Raw genomic sequence first — 19,140 nt, 5'->3', positions numbered from 1 at the left:
ATAACCTGTATATTTATAATAATGCTATCAAATAGAAATTGATGGAGTAATTACAGAGAGTTAAGATTAAGCATAATATCTATATATATATAATTTAAGAAGAAAGTAAGTTTTTAATTCTTTTCCTCTTTATAACATATTAAAGACTCTAACAAATATAAATCAAGTGATATAACTTATAAATTGCAGAAATTTATTTTGCAATGTAGTATTTTCTTTTAAGAAAACACACCTTGCATATGAGTCTACATTCATGTGTAACGATCTATTTTTAGTATACAAGACTATTATCAGTTTCTAGTAAAGCGAAAGAAATTTTCAATTAATAGCATATTTTTTATTCATTCATAAAAATAAACAATTTCATTTTATAATTTAACTTTAAAGGACAATTTACAGCTCTATAGCGTTCAGAATTATTCATGAAATATCTTAGAAATAAACTTTTATTTATATATTTTAAATAAAAAAATTAAAAGAATTATTTAGTATATTCATTATTTTAAATAACTACACTTCTGACTTATTTCTTATTTAATATTTTATACAAGTTTCCGGAAAATATTTTATATCTTTTATTTTAAACAAGTTGTACCTGTTTTTTTTTTACAGATTCCTACGATTTTATATTTTAAATAAGTTTCTGGAGAAACTTATTTTATTTTTTTAATTTTAAATAATTCGTATGTTATTTTATCGAACCATGAGATCGGCGTTATACGTAAGTATTTAAAGAATTTCTGAGACACGGATAATTTGCAGTAATAATAGTATCTAAAATCAATTTATTAACTAAAAAATTAAATAATGATTAATAAGATATTTAGTACTCTTAGCCAAACACAAATTGTTTCACGATATTAAGTAAATTCGCATGTATCTTTATGGTATATAAAGAACATATATAGGATATTTTATCAACCTTTATTTAAGTATGAATTATAGTAATGAATCATTAAAAAGAATTATGAAAATTGAGATATAATGTTGAAATATCAAAAATACCTCACGCGAATAATTACTAATTCGTTTAAAAGAACTATGCAAATAATATAGGATTGTGTCCGAGATGCCACAAAGCAAAACGTGAAATATACGGCGATACCCGTTTGTCAAAATACAAATAATTGAATAAACCGTTGAATATTTTTCGTACGTAGTAATTGGGTGTAATCTAAACAAAGTGAAAAGCGAGGGGAAAGGTCGCGCGGGGAGAAGCGAGGGGAAAAGCGATGGGGAGCGTGCCTATGTCGCTACGTCATCACTTCGGCATTCGCTCGACGCCCGCTGAGGGAGACGGACGCGTGATACGATCGCTAAGGGTGTCGCGCATTAATCTACGAAAATTAGATATTTATAAACGCGAATTGATAATTAATTGCGTAAGGCTGCTCTAATAGTAATGTTGCTCAAAACTAAGGTGTGTATTAAGAGTTATATCTCAATCTTTATTCTCTTTGATCATTTACATATAAATAAAGATTAATAATAAATTATACGTTTTTTAAATAAAGATAAATGCAAACATTTTTTAAATTATATATAAAACAATTTCGACTAAATTTAATAATCGATATAAACAGAATTTATATTATACATTTACGAATATATAAATTAGAGATATCTAAGAGCGGTATAGTCTGTTCTTATTTCAAGATTGTCTTAAGTAATGTCTTAAGACGCTAATATGGTCTCTAATCTTCTTAAAATCTTCGTGATTTCTTAAAATTGTACTTAAGATGGTCTTAGTATAAATTCTGACACTGAATATCCGCCTAAGATACAGATGGATGAGTCGTGTATAAAGAATTCAAGAAGTAAAACATAAATCGTATAATAAAGCATCGTGTAACATATATTATACAAAATACAAAATAATCTACTCTTTACGTTTTAATATTCTTCGATGAATATTAAAACGTAATGAATAGATTATTTTGTAAAATATGTGAACGTTAACATTTCGACAGACGCGTGACCTTGGGGTGGGGATGGTACGGGGTAGCACGGAGCGGCGCGTCATGTTTACACCTAGTTACTACGTCATTCTATTCCCGAAGCTCGTACAAGGACATGCGAAATAAAGTCAGAGCAGATATTAAACTACAATATATTAATTATGAAAGAATTGTGAATTGATACCGTTCATACAGACAAGTAGCTGTACAGACACGAGGCATAAAAAATCAATGCTAATATGAATATTCTCATGCAAATAACGCAATTCACAATTCTTTTACAATTAATATAGTTTAATATCTGTTCTGACTTTATTTCGCAATAATAACGAATTGTGAACGTACGTGTTTGATGTTCGTTGCTAAAAGTTAACCGATTGCATAGTAATTGCATAGTAATATGAGTAATAACTATATATTACATTTTTCAGATTATCTTCCCTCTCACGGGTACACCTTGTCGTGGTGGGAGGGCTCAGTACTCAGAGGATGTTTACAAGAAAAGAACGATTTTTTTCAAATGTCTCAAAATTTTCGGATATATCTGAGTATCTATATAAATTTTTAGATATTGAATAAAATCGTTCTCTCCGTGTAAAAATCCTCTGGCGAAGCTAACGTACCCTCGTCGCCGATTTGAAAAGTAAACGAACCGCAGCCGGTTCGTCGCGTCGGGCGTTTCGGGAGTGTCGTTCAAGTTATAAGTATCGGACTCAAGTTATTGTCCGCGCGCGATTATAGTGTATTCGCGAGTGATTTACGCGAGTGTCCTGTGCATATTCTGAGAGGAGGTGGAGATCTGGGAGAGACATCGGACACCGGTGGAGCAACCTGGCGGTAAATATTATTTTTTAATTGTATAAAATTAGCCTTTTTTCGCTTGTTTTTTAATCATTTTATTTGACAATGATTTAAAAATGATTATTTTTTAATTATTGTTAAATAAAATGAGATTTAAATAATTATATATTTTATAAAATAATTGTATAAAATAATTCTATATTTTCTAAAATAATTATATGTATTCTCTTAAATAATTACATATATTTTGTAAAGAAGATCTTAGCGAAAATAAATTTGTATAAAATTTTTAGATAAAATAATTATACATATTTTTTATAATAATAATTATATATATATCCTAAAACAAAAATAAGAAAGAACATACGGCCACATACGCATGTTATTATTCACACAAGTCAGATATATTTAAAATAAAATTACATGTAAACGTTTCGGTGAAGTTGTGACTAGTACAATCAAGAGAATGTAAATGTTAAAAAATATAATTTAGCACATTAGGATGTCGCAATACAAAATTCCAAAAATTAATCCTGCCTTCGTAATCTCTTTTACAGTGAAATTAAGAATTTATTCTTGATAACTTGTATGTTAAAACACGAGATTACCAGAACCCGTGTTTTCACAACTATCAATATAATGCAATAATGCGACGCTAATTTGTTCGAAGAATATTAGCGTATAGAGATGGAAAAATATATAAGATAAAATTATTTTCTGTACGAAATTTCATGTAATCACAGTGACCTATGTTTCATACAAGTTATAAATATCAAGAATAAATTCTTAATTTCACTGCAAAAGAGATTATGAAGACAGGATTAATTTTTGGAATTTTTTACTGCGACATCCTAATGTGCTAAATTATATTTTTTAACATTTGCATACTCTGAACTACAAGTATACTGACGATGGTCCGATTTGACCGAAACGTTTACATGTAATTATATTTTAAATATATGACTTGTGCGAATAATAATTTGCGTATGTGGCTGTATGCTTTTTCTTATTTTTGTTTTATGTTATCACCTTTAATAACTTTGTTTAAATTTTATTTATATATATTCTTTAAAAAACTTTTAGCAAAAATAAATTTGTATAAAATTTTTAAGTAATTTAAATACTTTGAAATTATAATACTTTAAAATTTTGTACAAATTTATTTATTGCTAAGATCTTTAGAGTATATATTGTATATAGAGAAAAGCCGCCGATACTAACATAGGATACTAATATAGGATCTCCTAAAGCGACACCCCTTATTTCTCAGAAATTAACTATTGCACTTTATTAATACTAATACAATCATGATCTTTAGCTAATTAAAGAAGTATAAACTCATAAGTCTTATATTTGTACTTTAAATACGAAGCGCCTTACAGTTCCGAATGTTAAGATGTTGAACTAACATTCATTTAAATTGAATTAATTTTTCAGAAATAAATTGAGAGCCGATGAAATTATCGGATTCACACAATCATTCTGATAATCCCCCAAAATTTTTCCAAATCTTAAAAATTGTGATACTTATTACGAAAAATATTGTCTCAGCCGGGAGTCGAACCCGGATCTCTTGCATTCCGTGCGAGCGTCCTAAGCCTTTAGACTACCGAGACTGGTCTCGTATTATAAATATATATTTTTAAGAAAATATATAATTATTTTTATAAATATAACTGAATGGTGAATTAAAAAATGTGTTTTAATTTGGATTTTACCTTTTTGTTACAGAATCATCGTAGCGACGTTGCTGATATAACTCCGCTGTTGCGCATCGGATTGGTGAGTGATAAATTAATGTTTTTATTGGGGTAACGAATGTGTGGTGATTTTATTAATTACTACAATATATATCTATAGATGCATATGCATCAATTTATTAAAATTACATAGCATATATCCGTTGCCTTAAAATGGATAAGTAATAACAGATTGGGATAAACTTAATCCTGGATGCTTCTTTATTATATGGAATTTATTGTGCATGCACTGTGAAATTCATAACGTCACGTTACACTCGCTCAGTAAAAAATGTTTTATGCGTGAATATGTATAAATATATATTCATAGATATTCAAAAACATGTATAATCATATATGAAATACGTCCGTGTATGTTCATACATCCCTCTTTCTTTTGTAAAATTACTTTTTAGTGTGATAGAAATAATAATAGTAATGTGAAGATATTAAAAATAATTAAATTTTTATACTATTTGTTTTAGAAAAAAATCAAGTTTGAAGAGATGTAAAAAAATTACTTACGTATAATTATATATAAAATTATGTATAATTATGTATGAGTAATATATTTTACATTTTTCCAAACTTTTTATCTGGAACGAACAGTGCAAATTTAACTCTTTAATTATTTTTAATGTTTTTTATATTACTATTATTATTTCTATTACACTAAAAAGTAATTTTACAAAAGAAAAAGAGAAGAGAGTATGAACATGTATGGACGTATTTCGTATATGATTATACATCATGTTTTATATATCATGTTTATGAATATTTATGTATGTTTATACATATTTATACATATTCATGAATAAAAAATTTTTTATTGGGGCATTTCGAATTATTTCTAATTATTATTAAATTTAGCTCAAATTTTTTGTACTAATTGTAAATTCATACGCGTTAATCTGAACGCTTTGTTATTAAATTATTTAATCTCCAAAAAGTATAATAAAAAATAGGTTAAAGAACTGGAAAGGATACGGGCAGTAAGAGTCAAGCGCAGAAGCGCGTTTTAGTGAATAAAGAAGTTTTACACTTTATAAATATATTATTTATGCGATATATTATTTGTCTTCTGCGCTTGACTTTTACCATCCTTTCTAGTTTTTTGATTTATAAGGAATCTTGGTTAGTTTAATTTAAAATTCGAAAAAATAAGTTTTTTCGATGGTCGTTTTTTATATTAAAATAATATATCTTGAAAGTTAAAATGAAAAAGAATAAAATATTCGTATTTTTGAAATATATGACATATATTTCAAAGGGAATTTAAAAGAATATAAAGATTATATAAAATAACAATTAAAGTATAAAATTATTGTCTATGGATACCATTATATCGAAAAGTGTTTATTACATAGTGTTTAATAAATATTATTTTTTTATTTTTCCTCTATCTATAATATTCTACAAATATTCATTCAGGATTAAGTTTTATACAAGTTGGTGCAAAAAAGCAATACCTATATACACATATACGTATAATATGAACTTTTCTAAGAAATTTCGTTCAGTGTTTCACACTTCTTTGTGTACATCTTACTAATGAAATGATAACAAACATTTTAATGTAGAGCATATAATTTATTATTTTCGCTTTTCTGTAAAATACATTTTACATTTATTAATTATTATTATTATTGATCTCAATGCACTTACTTTAGCCTAATTTTTTGTAACTTATCCATATGTAATAACTGGATTTTATACCAGTTAAAGTAATAACATGATGTAAGATCCAAAATATACATTTTATCAAGAAATATAAGAATTTTGTCTAACTATTTTAAAATTGTTCAGAGTTTTGCATGACTTAAAATACTTAATTTTAAAATAATAAATTATTCAAAAAATTATTTTAATTATATACAAAATGTGATAGGGATATATTTATCGAAGTAAAGGAAAATTCTCTTTCGGATCTTACGTCATTCATCTGAATTTCTCATGTTCGCATGTTCTGAGATGAAATTCAGTAACGAATCGTTCTAATCGTTAAAAATATGTACATAGGCCTTGAATTTTATCGGATGATAATTGATATAGTAATTTTCAGTCATTTATTTTTAAAAATTAAGTTTTTTTATTACATTATAAAATTTACATTAAAACATTTAATTTAATTTCGTAATATTCGAGACTCTTGAAATAAAAACGTTATTGATATAAAGATTTTTTAATTTAGATTTATTTTTAGCCGAATATTTAGATTTTTTATTTTGAATAAACGCAAAATTTATTCGTATATTAAGAATTATTATTATTATTATTAATGATAATTGTTTAGTCAATTTTATTAATATGATGGCCTCTTCGCGTTCGTGTTTCGCGCATCATATTATACAAAAGCGTAAAGTCTTACGCTTATTGCCGGAGAAATTAGTCGGCAGTAGTCGACAGCAAAAAAGGAGTATTTCTCCTTATTGTTGATTCCTGGCTTATGAAGCCAGAATATTGGCCAAGAGCAACGAAAGGTGAGTTCAATTTGGCCAGAAGAAAGAAGAGAATCTCTACGAGACCAATGAGCAGAATATCTAAAATTGACGCGTAAGACAACTTTAAGATATCTTTTAGAATTCTTTATGAAATATGTTAAAGATGTTTCTTAAAGAATTCTTAAAGATATCTTAAAGTTGTCTTATGCATTGATTTTAGACATTCTGTACATTGAGAGATAAGTTGGTGTGTGACAATCTAAGTTTATAAAAGATAAACTGAATATTCGGGAGGGTAATTTGCTCGCAAATTGCGAGTTCTTATATTTCTTAAAAATTATTTAAAATACAAAAAAAAACAACAATAGGACTAATGAGAGACAGCGCGGATAATCAAGCGCAAGTTTGATAGATTAAAAAAAATCTACAAAACTTGCGCTTAATTATTTGCGTTGATTCTTATCAACCTTGTTATTTGTTAATTCGTTTTGTATTTTAAAGATTGAAAGAGTTTGTTTTAATTATATTATTGCTTATTGCTTACTTATTATTAGTATGATCGCGTAAAAAATTTGTTATACATGAATATGTATAAATATGTATAAATATACATAAATATTCATAAACGTGTATAATTATATACGAAATATGTCCATACATCTCTTTTTCTTTTATAAAATTATTTTTTAGTATATAATAGTAGTAATGCAATAGAGAACATTAAAAATAATTAAAAGGATAATTTTCGCATTGTCCGTTTCAGAAAAAAACAAGTTTGGGAAAATGTATAAAAAATTATACACAATTATGCGTAATTTTATATATAATTATACTCGTACATAAGTAATTCTCTTTTACATTTCTTTAAACTTGATTTTTTTCGAAAACAAACAGTACCTATGAAAATTACCTTTTTTAATGTTTTCACACACACATATATATTACTATTATTATTTCTATTACACTAAAAAGTAATTTTACAAAAGAAAGAGGGATGTATGAACATGTATAGACATAGATGATTATACATGTTTATGAATTTTTATGTATGTTTCTACATATTCATGCATAAAAAATTTTTTACCGGGGATTAAGTTATCCCACTGAATTTAGTAATACGCGATAGAATATGGTTAGACATTAGCTGCGTTCAGCAGAGAAAGCAGCTTTGCAACTGTTGTAAAATTCATCTATGTAATTAGTTTGTACATTTAAATCCATAAGAAATCAAAAGCAAGAATCAATCGTATTGAAAAATTTTATAATAGTCAAAAATCTACTTTCTTTGAACGCAGTCATTAATGTATTATATTTGCGGTGTTATTGCACATTTATGTAATGTAAGTAGAAATACACGGGTGTAGATGTAGATATCCACAAATAGGCACGAAATGAAAATATGAGTAGGATAATAAGTATGGACGTAGGTAGGGATATAAGTAAGATGATAAGGATAGACAAGTAGGATTAAATACGTCATATATGTGATAATTGGAAGTGAGGGATTAAAAATTGAATAAAATTTTTTTTTTAAATTAATTTTAAGTTTTATTTATCAGCATCCCATTCCAATTATCGAATATATATATAAATAATTTCAAATTTTATTAAATTTTCAGCTACCCTGAAATTAAATTTTTTTGTAAAAATCTATATATATGTACAAATTATGTAACGCGTTAATATTGTAATTAACTTTATTGTAAATAAATTTATGTATAATAATATTAGGTAGGTAATCTATGTTTAGATGAATGCTATAATTATATTTACTTTCGCAATTTGCACAATAATTCTCAGTAAAAAATATTACATATATGGACATATTTTACATGTAATGATATATAATTGTATATAAAATATGTCAATTTTTTATATTATGTACAATTTTATATAATTATATATATATATAATGATATATAAAATATTTTTTTTCGTTACTAAAATTAATTATACATATACTGAAATATATATATCCGTATTGAATATCTATTCAATACGAATAGCATTTATCTTATCATAGTAAACCAAATTGTTGCGTAATTGATGTATTGTAAATTATACGAAATCGACAAAACTTATAGTAACAAAAATTGTTTATTGATTTAATAAATTTTACAAATATTTAATTTTCAAACTTTTTTAAATTTAGACTTTATTTTGTATATTAAAAAGTTATTAATAATTTTAAGTAACTTCTTATTAAAAATTTGATGTTTAAAATAATCGTCTTTTTTTTCGTATTTACAAATTTATTAAATAAGTCATAAAGATTGGAATTTTGACAGAGGCAATAGTTAAATATTAACCTCTTACTTGCTTTTCGACATTTACATTCTTTACATTAGTAGAGTTGCAAGTATATTTTAGTGAACAATTTATTATATGGTCTCATATCGCTATCTCTCGCTATCTCTGGATGCCGGTGATTATGTGGTTTGTATCGATGGAAAGTCTATTTTTATCATGGAGAATTATTTCTCGTCGCTTTTCGTGAAGTCTATTCGCGAAGTCTAATTTGGTGTCTCTTCGAAGATTCTTGTACAGGATTGGAATTAATTCCGAGTTTTCTGCAGTTATTGTTAGTAATAATTTTGTTAATGAATAAATGACAATTGCTATATATTTTAAAGTCAAGTTGCAAAATTAATTTAATGGTATATTTTAGCATACAATTTTCGCTTTCTTTGTTTTATTAAATATTCTCTCACTAGTAATAATAATGTTAGTAATAGTACTGTCTTAATAATAAACTAATAAGAATTTAGTATTATATGATTGAAATGGATATAATTATTATTTGTGTAAATTCAAATTATTAAGTAAACAAACTTAAGTTTTATACAAATAATTTGCTCATTTTCCGATGATTGTTCTAACAAAAATATGGTTACGAATGTGTATATTTTATTTTTTAACTGTTGTTTTAAAATTATGTTTAGGTATTGGACATCCTGCCATTGCAAAATATTTTTAATTATTAATTTATATGTGTATATACTTTTCTATGATAAAATATATGCAGATATTAGATAAAATTAGGTTTAACAAATATTGATTTTTGTCAATGTACATAATTTTTTATAGTCTTTTAACAATGTTATCGTGATGACATGAGTTAAATTAAAAATGTATGGGTACAATAAATTCAAGATAAGTCGAATGGGTACCCTTATATTAGCGGGATATTAATAATTATAATTTTTGAAAAATAAAAAATTGTTCAATAATAAATTTTATATAATAAATTTTTCAGTATAAATGTTCTTTAAAATCCCATTATTATCGGGTTCGACTCATCTCGAACAGTTGGTACCCCAGAAACTTTTGTACTCATACATATAAAAAATTACAAAATGCATGTATTTTGTTATTATTAAATATATTCCTTTGTAACCACTATTCCATAAGAAAATCTTTTTATTCGTTTATTTTTAATAACAGAACATATTTTTTCGCGAATTTTAATATTATATTAAAGATGTGATAAAAATGATAATTTTAATTGACATATTACCAAAATTATTACTATCGTAAGTAGTCTGAAAGATTCGAGATGCACACCCTTCTGTAAAAAGATCACTGGTATTTGACGGATGCTTAACTTTTCTTTGCAAATGGATCTTGTATATAAATTTGACGTAGAATCAGAATACATTAAGTTCGTTCTCCATTGAAAATTGTTCTTCTTTGTATCGGATACTAACCAGCGTACTACAAGACGGAGAGACTTTGATACGATACGAAATTATTGAGATAGTTATCTTGAATGCGATCAAAGTGTTGTTATAAATATATTAATAACTTTTTATCACGATATTATTAAGTTTTATATTTATAAATTAATAAAAAAAATAATTTGCCCTTTTTAAGGGATATTAAAAAAGGTCCGATTTTTGTCTAAAAGAATGTAAATAAAAGAAATAGTGTTTTTTGTAGATTTTGACTTTCTGAATATAATAAAATTATTAAAAAATTCGTGTCATTTGGGGAACACCTTGAAGAGTAAGTAAGAATATTGAAATTTATTCAAATATATATATTCATATTCAATTTTTAAGATGTTTCCTATCGATCTCTAACTTTTTATTAATATTATCGTATTCAGGAAGTCAAAATCTATAAAAAACTATTCCTTTTTACACCATTATGGGCAAAAATCGGCCTCTTTTTTATATCCTACTTTGTGTTATATCCTTTTTAACAGCCTCCTTTGTGTATTTTTGACGTTTTCGTATAATCCCACATTACTAAAATTTTTTAATTATGCTCCTATATTATCATTTATTTTATTATATTTTGAACAGCATTTATAATTATATATTGTTTTGTAAATAATTGTTATAATTATAATATCAAATTGTATAAAGGATTACAAGAAATAATACTATTAAAAAAATTATTGCAATTTTATCAGCGAAATACAATAAAATAATTAGACAAAAATAAAAAAATAAATTAAAAATATATTTACCTGCAAAAATTTATTAGTAGCTCGTTTTTTTTATAGGTGAATATATACAAAGAAAAGAGGACCGCCGATAAAATTGGCGGGGGTGGTGGAGGGCCTCTATAACTCATTAAATTATACCTTAAATTGACAATATATTTAAAAAAGTTTGAATTTATTAGAAATCTATAATTATGTTAGTAATTATAGAGACGTTGATATATACTAGTAATTATGTTTGATAAAAACAGACTGAAAATTTGCATAAATAAACATAACTTCGTAATTTTATAAGATATTATAAGGTAAATATTATAAGACAAAATTCACAAATTGTTTGAATTTTCAATTTCGTTTATTAAATTCCACAACTTTTATTTACATGTATAGGAGGTGCGAAATTAAAATTTTTTCATTCAAGGACCCATTAAATTATCCCTCCTAGAGTCGGCACGCTTCTGTCCTGAGGATTTAATACTGCGACGAACCCCATCTACTTTCGACGATACGATTTTATCGATAGTGTCAGAAAATGTAATATAATCACGTAGTTCCCAAACTGAAAATAGATGTACTGGCGGTAATGTACGGCTGATTTCGATGGTAATAGGAAAAAGATCGGCATGGCCTCTTTCAAGTTTCTCTCTGGCCGTTCATCAGTCAGATCTTACATTCAACTCTAAAGTACGGTTTTAAGAAGTCACGAACCAATCAAAGAGCTGCATTAGCGTCTTAAGACATTACTTAAGACAGTCTTGAAATAAGAATCGATTATGAATACCGGCCTCTGATCTAATAAAATTTCGGAAAGCAAATAGGCCTAATTTCCACCGAAGGTTTAACTGGATCAGAATGTAAGATCTATTTCGGACCGTGTGATTTCACCCTTACATTCTGATCCGGTTTAAACCTTGGTGGAAACTAGACCATAGACAACAACTTTTTTAATGAGTTTTGGAACGCATCACTCTTGATTTTCTCTCAAAAAGGTTAAGAAATTTTTCTTAAAAATTAAATCTTTTTAATCGCACGTTCGTGTTGTTTCATAATTATTGTTCAAACACGTTTTATAAACTCTTGCATTCTATGATTGCTAGAAATATATTACAGTTAAAATTAACAATAATCTTATGTGATGATTTATCATGCAATTAATCTTCGAATGTTACTTATTTTCCTTACACTAATACTATTCTAGATAAAAATATTTATAAATATTAATAAATTTTTCACATTTTTTAATGTTCATAGATTGCAGATTGTAGAATAACTAACAGTATTTTATCATTAAAAAATAAACTTTAATGTGAAATAATTGTATTAAATGTAACTTTATGTTATTAACATTTTAATTTAAAAACCTATACCAAACTTGAATTAGAACTTAGATGAAAATTCATTGTAGCAATCCAGCAATATTCTAAGATTAATATTTGTAATTGTGTGTTCCACTTGAATGCATTGTTTGCAACGTTCACGAATCATTTCATTTTCTTGTGTGTTTCAATCAAATGTTAAATAAAAACAAATAATACTCACTAATGTTATGAACGTCAAATGGAACGTACTTATAGCAAATAATTTGTTTTGTTGTAGGTTACTTAAATTATGGGAAAGATTTATTCGGTATTGACTCGACCTATTCGCACATTTAACATTGAAAATCGTGCGGCAAAACTTATTTCCCGAGAAAAGCCAGTACCTGCACCTCAATATGCGTCTACAGAAAAACAAAAGAAGCTTTCAGACCAAGGTATTGTATGATATATTCTAAATCATTTAATGACTATAATTTAAAATTGTATTCAAACTACCATCTTTAATGATTTTTTCAATTTGCCAAATTAAATTGGTTATGTAATTATCTTTTGTTTCAGTAAATCCATACTTTTTGAAAGATCATTACCAAAAGAACATGCAACTGGATCAACGATTAAAAGATGTTTTTGTTATGTCGACAGACTCGCAAGTATGAGCTAATGATTGTTTGTATTTTTGAATATTGTATTAATGTTTTGTATGTTAATATATTTTGTATGTTAATATATTTTTATATGTTAACATAAATTTTTTGAACACAAGTGGATTTGATTATTGAGCAGATTTACAATATTACATAGGAAATGAAAGAGCCAGCGAGAGATTCCAAGGTTTTACCTCAAAGCAGACGGAGCTGGGAAAATAATTTTACATTTGAATCCTATGAACCTACAATGATTCCTATGGGAAAGTGTTCATTGAAGCAAGCTCTCACATTTCTTTTGCAACATAAACACGATCCTATAAAATATAGTAGCGAAAATATAGCTTCAGAATATAAAATGGATAAGAAAGTAATAGGTTTGTATTTTTATTTGTTTCTTTGATAAAATTAATATATTATATTTACGATATATTTAGCATATTTATTAGATTTACATTTGTTTGATAGCTACAGTTATAGATTTATATATTTTTATTTTTTAGATGATATATTGAAGTATTTTAAACTTTATGTGACTGCCTTACCAAACAATCCAGAATCTATAGAGTTTTTGGATTCAGTAGAAGATCCAATTCAAGAGCTCATAGATAAAGAACTAGAGCGCAAAAAGCAGGAGAAAGAAAAGAAAAAATAGTACAGATATGTATATAGAAAAATAATTTATTAAAGTTTATTTCTATGTTTTTCTTGCCTAAATATAATTATATGATATCCTATATTAATCTTAGAAATGATGTGTATTTTAAAAAAGTTCCGTAAAGCAAAAAAGATCTGTAATTTTTGACCAATATTTGGTAATATAGACGTATTTCCCAGTTTAGTCGCGTATTCTTGTGAAATCTGCAACAAAAATTGATACATTCTAGTTTCAGTGAATAAATTGTAATAAATGGATAAGATTATGTTTGAATATCGCTTACTTTTTATAATGTGATAAATGGCAACAATTATAGCTAAAGTATGGAATTGCCTATTGGTAGACGGCATTGCCTGAGAATTATCAGGGAAATAATAGCTGCCTGTTTCTGGAATGGTCATAGTTTTCGCCATCATCCAGTAAAATGCTTTCATTTTTAAATTCTTTTTTAACTCTGCTCCGACTTCTTCCCGTATGCGTTTATTGTAATTATTTAGCCAACGCCGCTATGTAATATAGACATGTTAATATTGTGTAACAGCTTGTTATTTTTTCTAATTATTAAAATAAATTTTAAAATAAATTTAATCATTAAAATTAAACAGTTGTAAAACGATATATTTAAAACTTACATGCGGTGAAGTTAACATATTGATCTTGATAAGTTTCGGTTCATACGGGACCAGAGTGACGTCTCTGAATTTGAGAAATCTTTGCCCATTATGAGACTGAAACAATTATCAGCTAATAATTAAAAACTAGTAATTACAATTTCTTTATGTCACACAGCTATTTTATATATTTCGTAATAATTAATAATTAATTACATATACGTAATAATTAATTACATATAGTAGATGAGAATGTATCAAAAGCTATACCAATTTATCAGCCGGAATTACTTCAAGGATATTCTCCAAACGAACACCAAAATCGTCTTCTTTGTAATACCCCGGTTCGTTTGAAAGAAAGAATCCTGGCTTCAACTTGACGGAACATCCTGCATTTTTGCATCCGTAATACAAGCTGATAGGCGCTGCAACGCGTATTGTTCCACTAGAATGGCTTTCATCAATTGTATTCCATATTCTCGTGACGTAATTATTTTACAGGAAACTGTAGATTACGAACATTCGTGAACTGAAGAAAAATGACCGATTCCGTGACCAGTGCCATGCATGTAATCGTAACCGCTACTCCATAACGACCTTCGTGCAATAACATCCAATTGGTCTGCCGACAGATCATTGGGAAAGATCAAAGACGATAATTCAATCGAACCAATCAGTACTCTCGTGTAGGCTTTTTTCTGTTCATCGGTCGGCACTCCCAAGTGAAGAGTTCTGGTCACGTCTGTGGTACCATCTGTTAAATAATTTTGCTCATGCTTTTCATGTGTCGACTACTTGCGATCGGCGAAGATTTGGAGGAAACGTAAAAAAGAATAATTGAATGTTTTTCGAATTTTATATTTAAAATAAATTTTGAATTTAAAATTAGTTCTTGTTCCATTTAATTCAACTTGCTATTTCCTAGCAAAGTAAAATAAAGGGATTCAGAATTTCGTACCCAAGTATTGTCCTCCAGAATCGATCATTAGTGTGGATGTGGTCCCGATTTTAATGTTGGTCAAGTTATTCGGTTCGTAATGCGGCATAGCGGCGTGCGGTCCATACCCTGCAATTGTTGGGAAGGCGATACCCCTATTGCCATCTTGCTCGTAACGAATTTCATTGATCACTCTCACTACTTGCATCTCGTCCCATCCTTCAGAGTCCAATTTATACTGCTCTTCCATGTAAGCCAAGAAATCACACATGGCCATCGCATCCTTTAGATGAGATCTTCTCATACCTGCCACTTCAATTTTGTTTTTCTCTGCTCTTAGATCAATTATAGGTGAGGCCTTAGCCAACCTTTTCTCTGGTGGAATCTGCGAAAAAGATTCTCACATATTAGCTATTCGTACTTGGATATTTTTATAATATTGAATTGCATAAGTTAAAGCTAATTATATGTACAGTTTGTATAATTATCGATTATAAAAAAGTAATGTTTTTTTATTTTTATATTTTAATCTAAAAATAATATCAACCTGGATAGATTAAACTATAAGTAAGTTTGATATCTAGCTTGAGATAAAAGTAATAATACTGAAGAACGGACTTTAGAGATTTGCTTATTCGAAGATAGATGCGTGTATTATACATATTCTCGTGCTTAAAATATATGACGGCAAAACCGCCGTCTTCGCGATTACACTTACGGAATTGTATATTTCTTTGGATGCACCCGGCGAGTAGCCGTACGGTGAAGGGAGCCACACTGTATTCCAGGCTTGAGACATAGTCTTTAAATCGTACCAAATGTCTGTGTAATTGTGCCATCTGTAACGGTAAATATCGGTCATTATACAAATCTATTTTATCTTATTATTATGACAATTTCTACAATTTACAAAGACTGAGAAGTATCTTGACTTTGTAACGTTGAAAATCTTTTATTTTTCTTAAAATTCAAGGTACAACCGAATCTACTTTTATATTAGAAATTTGCATCCTTGTTTATCGTTTCATTTTTTATTTTATTTGTCGGAAGTTGCTTGACACGGTAATTTCCAGATTCTCTACTAATCATTACTCACTTGACGCAGTTTGCATGGGAGCAGAAGTCGATTTTTAGATGTATATCGACGGACCGCAGGATTTTTTGGCGTGGCGCATAAAGATGCAGAGACTCGTGAGTTACAATCGCGTAGGCCCTGAGGACAGGAGTGTGCGGTAAATCGTAGCCACGAATATTAAAGAGCCATGCTATCTCATCCAATGCGGTGACGACGAGCGCGTCGACCGACGAGTATTCCATTTCCAGCCGAATGCTCTGAACTTTTTCCTGCCATGGTTTGCCGGAGTATTCGTCCGTCAGCGGATACGCTGCGTGTGGATTGTACTTAGGTCGACCCACCTGCCAGATCAAGTCCACTAGGTCGTTATGGACTGCGATCAATCTTACAGACGAATTCGCTAGGACGAATACGAATAGCATTGTTAGTCGCGATGAAAGAAAATCGGATTTGGCTTCGCGATTCATGATAGTTATAAAATTTGTTTTGAAACTTGAAAATGAACCGGAAAAAAATATTTATTATCAAAGCAATATTTTTGTACACAACAAAAATATTATAGATTTTTATTAGTGTGTAAACTATCTCCTTCGGCAATAAAAATATGTACGTGTATGCTATATATTTAATATATTCAATAACATCGTAATGAAGAGATATTTGATACAATAATATTTTTTGTTACCCAATTCGTGCTCCCATGTCTCCCACGTAAATGCAGGTATTAATTTTGGATTAGCACCAATACGTACTTCTGATCGATTTTGGAACTCTTGCATTAACCATTCTGTTATAGTTGGTACCTAAAAAAATTAATGAAAATATCGAAATGTTATAAAGTTTCAATAATCTTTAAAATTTATACTAGAAATTAAAAATGCCTTACAGTCGAAGCTGGTATATATGCAAGTATATACATAGTATATATTAGTAATTCAAGTTTGAATTATTTAAAAGCAATGAAGATCCAGCTTCGACCGTAACAGGCATTTTAAATTTCTAGTATTGATTGTGTTCTCACATATACGGTCTAAAATAAAGATTCTTAATATTGTTTAAAATTTATAATTGGTTCAACGTTCGTTGCAAATTCTTATGTTATTGATGATACAAAGATCTTGATTCTTTTCAACATATAATGTTATATAGAGAATTTAATACTTTATCTATTAAATTATATCGAAGATAATTTTTTTTTTCTATGACATTGATATCGTTTTTAATTTAAGTCACATTTTTGGTTTGAGCACTTTCTAACGTTTCTATTCTCTCTTATGTTTAATGAATGACAATAATAATTACCAACGTCTATATAGTATTTGATAAAAAAAATTTTTGTATTATGTGGGCAGCGTTCCGACTTCCAACATTTATTGCCAGTGCTGAACATCTAGTGCAAGTACAAATTTTTAATATTTTAGGTCCGATTATATTGGACTATCTAGTGAAATACGCAATTATCATAGTTATATCTTTGTTGTTTGCTAAATATTAAACAAAGATGAAATGATGTATTAGTTAGGCTGGCGGTTCATAAATCTTTTTTTTTGCGTTGGCATTGCTAGTGTACTAACACTAGCAAAACGCACATTCAGCTAGAAAAAAAGCATCGTTGCCTTCCTCCACTAATTGTCCCTATAGAATAGCGCGATTATGATAATCTTTTTTTTTCCTATAGAGCGGAAACGTTAAATTTTTTGTATGTATATAAAAGTATACATTTTTTTCGTTTTTAAAGAAAAAGTTTATATAAAATTATTACTCTCAAAATATCAAATAGAACTATATGTTTAAATTTATAAAAATAACCACTCAGAACGTCCATCTTCCCATCCCCCTCGCATTCAATGCGAAGGGTGAACGATCATTGATGACAGAATTCTCGAAACAAGTCGAGAATTCGTGTCGTTCTCACGCTCAGAGAAGAGGACTGTGTCTCCTCATCATGGTTACATCAACTCCCATGTTAGGGAGGGAGAATGAGATCAACCCCTACAGAACTGATCCTGTGAAGTATGATCTTAAAATTCCCTTGCTGCTCTGTCTTAGATATACTAGTCGTAGTCAAATTTTAAACACGAGAAAATAATTCTCTGCGGAGCCATCTAGGAAATTACAGAACAGTTAAACTTAAACCTAGATAGTCTCGCCACCTGGGAACCGGCGCGGTTACTCATCAGAACAGTGATCAGGGTATCAATCATGAAACTTTTTTCTTAGGATGAAAGTGAAAAGTGAAAAATTAATAATTTGTTCATTAACTTTAATGATTAAAATTTTCACTTTTTACTTTCCATCCATATCTAGGGATAAAGTTTCATGATTGATACCCAGAAGAGGACGGCAGAAAGCATTTGGTATCATTAGAACAAAAGTAGAATTTAGAGAAAAAAAAATATAATTTATTATTTATATTTTTAATAGTAATATAATATTAAATAATAGTATATTTTTATAATGTTATTTTTAACGTAATTATTAAAAAATTTTAATTAAATTATGAGTAT

General features: G+C 27.9%; 2 protein-coding genes across 6 annotated transcripts in view; one reads left to right on the top strand and one right to left on the bottom strand.

Annotated features, from left to right (window-relative positions):
* The first annotated feature begins 12,317 nt into the window (after window positions 1-12,317).
* On the top strand, window positions 12,318-14,045 carry LOC108753920 (protein NDUFAF4 homolog). 4 transcript variants are annotated; one of them, XM_018495911.1, is made up of 5 exons: window positions 12,318-12,378; window positions 12,986-13,142; window positions 13,267-13,358; window positions 13,510-13,729; window positions 13,856-14,045. In XM_018495911.1, the coding sequence occupies exons 2-5, from the start codon at window positions 12,998-13,000 to the stop codon at window positions 14,005-14,007; spliced, it is 609 nt and encodes a 202-aa protein (XP_018351413.1). In that variant the 5' UTR covers window positions 12,318-12,378; window positions 12,986-12,997; the 3' UTR covers window positions 14,008-14,045. The 4 variants fall into 4 exon arrangements, with proteins under 4 accessions (XP_018351413.1, XP_018351411.1, XP_018351415.1 ...); XM_018495909.1 differs by having other exon boundaries at window positions 12,982-13,142; XM_018495913.1 differs by lacking the exon at window positions 12,318-12,378 and adding an exon at window positions 12,386-12,420.
* A 6-nt stretch (window positions 14,046-14,051) lies between these two features.
* Window positions 14,052-19,140, bottom strand: part of LOC108753919 (xaa-Pro aminopeptidase 1-like) — a 35,861-nt gene continuing 30,772 nt past the window's right edge. For both annotated transcript variants that reach the window (XM_018495908.1, XM_018495907.1), the window contains 9 exons: window positions 17,319-17,436; window positions 16,655-17,033; window positions 16,277-16,397; window positions 15,580-15,943; window positions 15,142-15,375; window positions 14,892-15,046; window positions 14,643-14,738; window positions 14,294-14,516; window positions 14,052-14,213 (listed from right to left, as the gene is read on the bottom strand). In XM_018495908.1, coding sequence (XP_018351410.1) covers window positions 14,191-14,213; window positions 14,294-14,516; window positions 14,643-14,738; window positions 14,892-15,046; window positions 15,142-15,375; window positions 15,580-15,943; window positions 16,277-16,397; window positions 16,655-17,033; window positions 17,319-17,436 — 1,713 coding nt within the window. In that variant the 3' untranslated portion in view covers window positions 14,052-14,190. The remainder of the gene's footprint in view (window positions 14,214-14,293; window positions 14,517-14,642; window positions 14,739-14,891; window positions 15,047-15,141; window positions 15,376-15,579; window positions 15,944-16,276; window positions 16,398-16,654; window positions 17,034-17,318; window positions 17,437-19,140) is intronic.

The sequence above is a fragment of the Trachymyrmex septentrionalis genome, unplaced genomic scaffold (genome assembly GCF_001594115.1).
Source record: "Trachymyrmex septentrionalis isolate Tsep2-gDNA-1 unplaced genomic scaffold, Tsep1.0 scaffold73, whole genome shotgun sequence".
Lineage (NCBI taxonomy): Eukaryota > Metazoa > Arthropoda > Insecta > Hymenoptera > Formicidae > Trachymyrmex > Trachymyrmex septentrionalis.
This window is presented reverse-complemented; position numbering and strand designations above follow the sequence as displayed.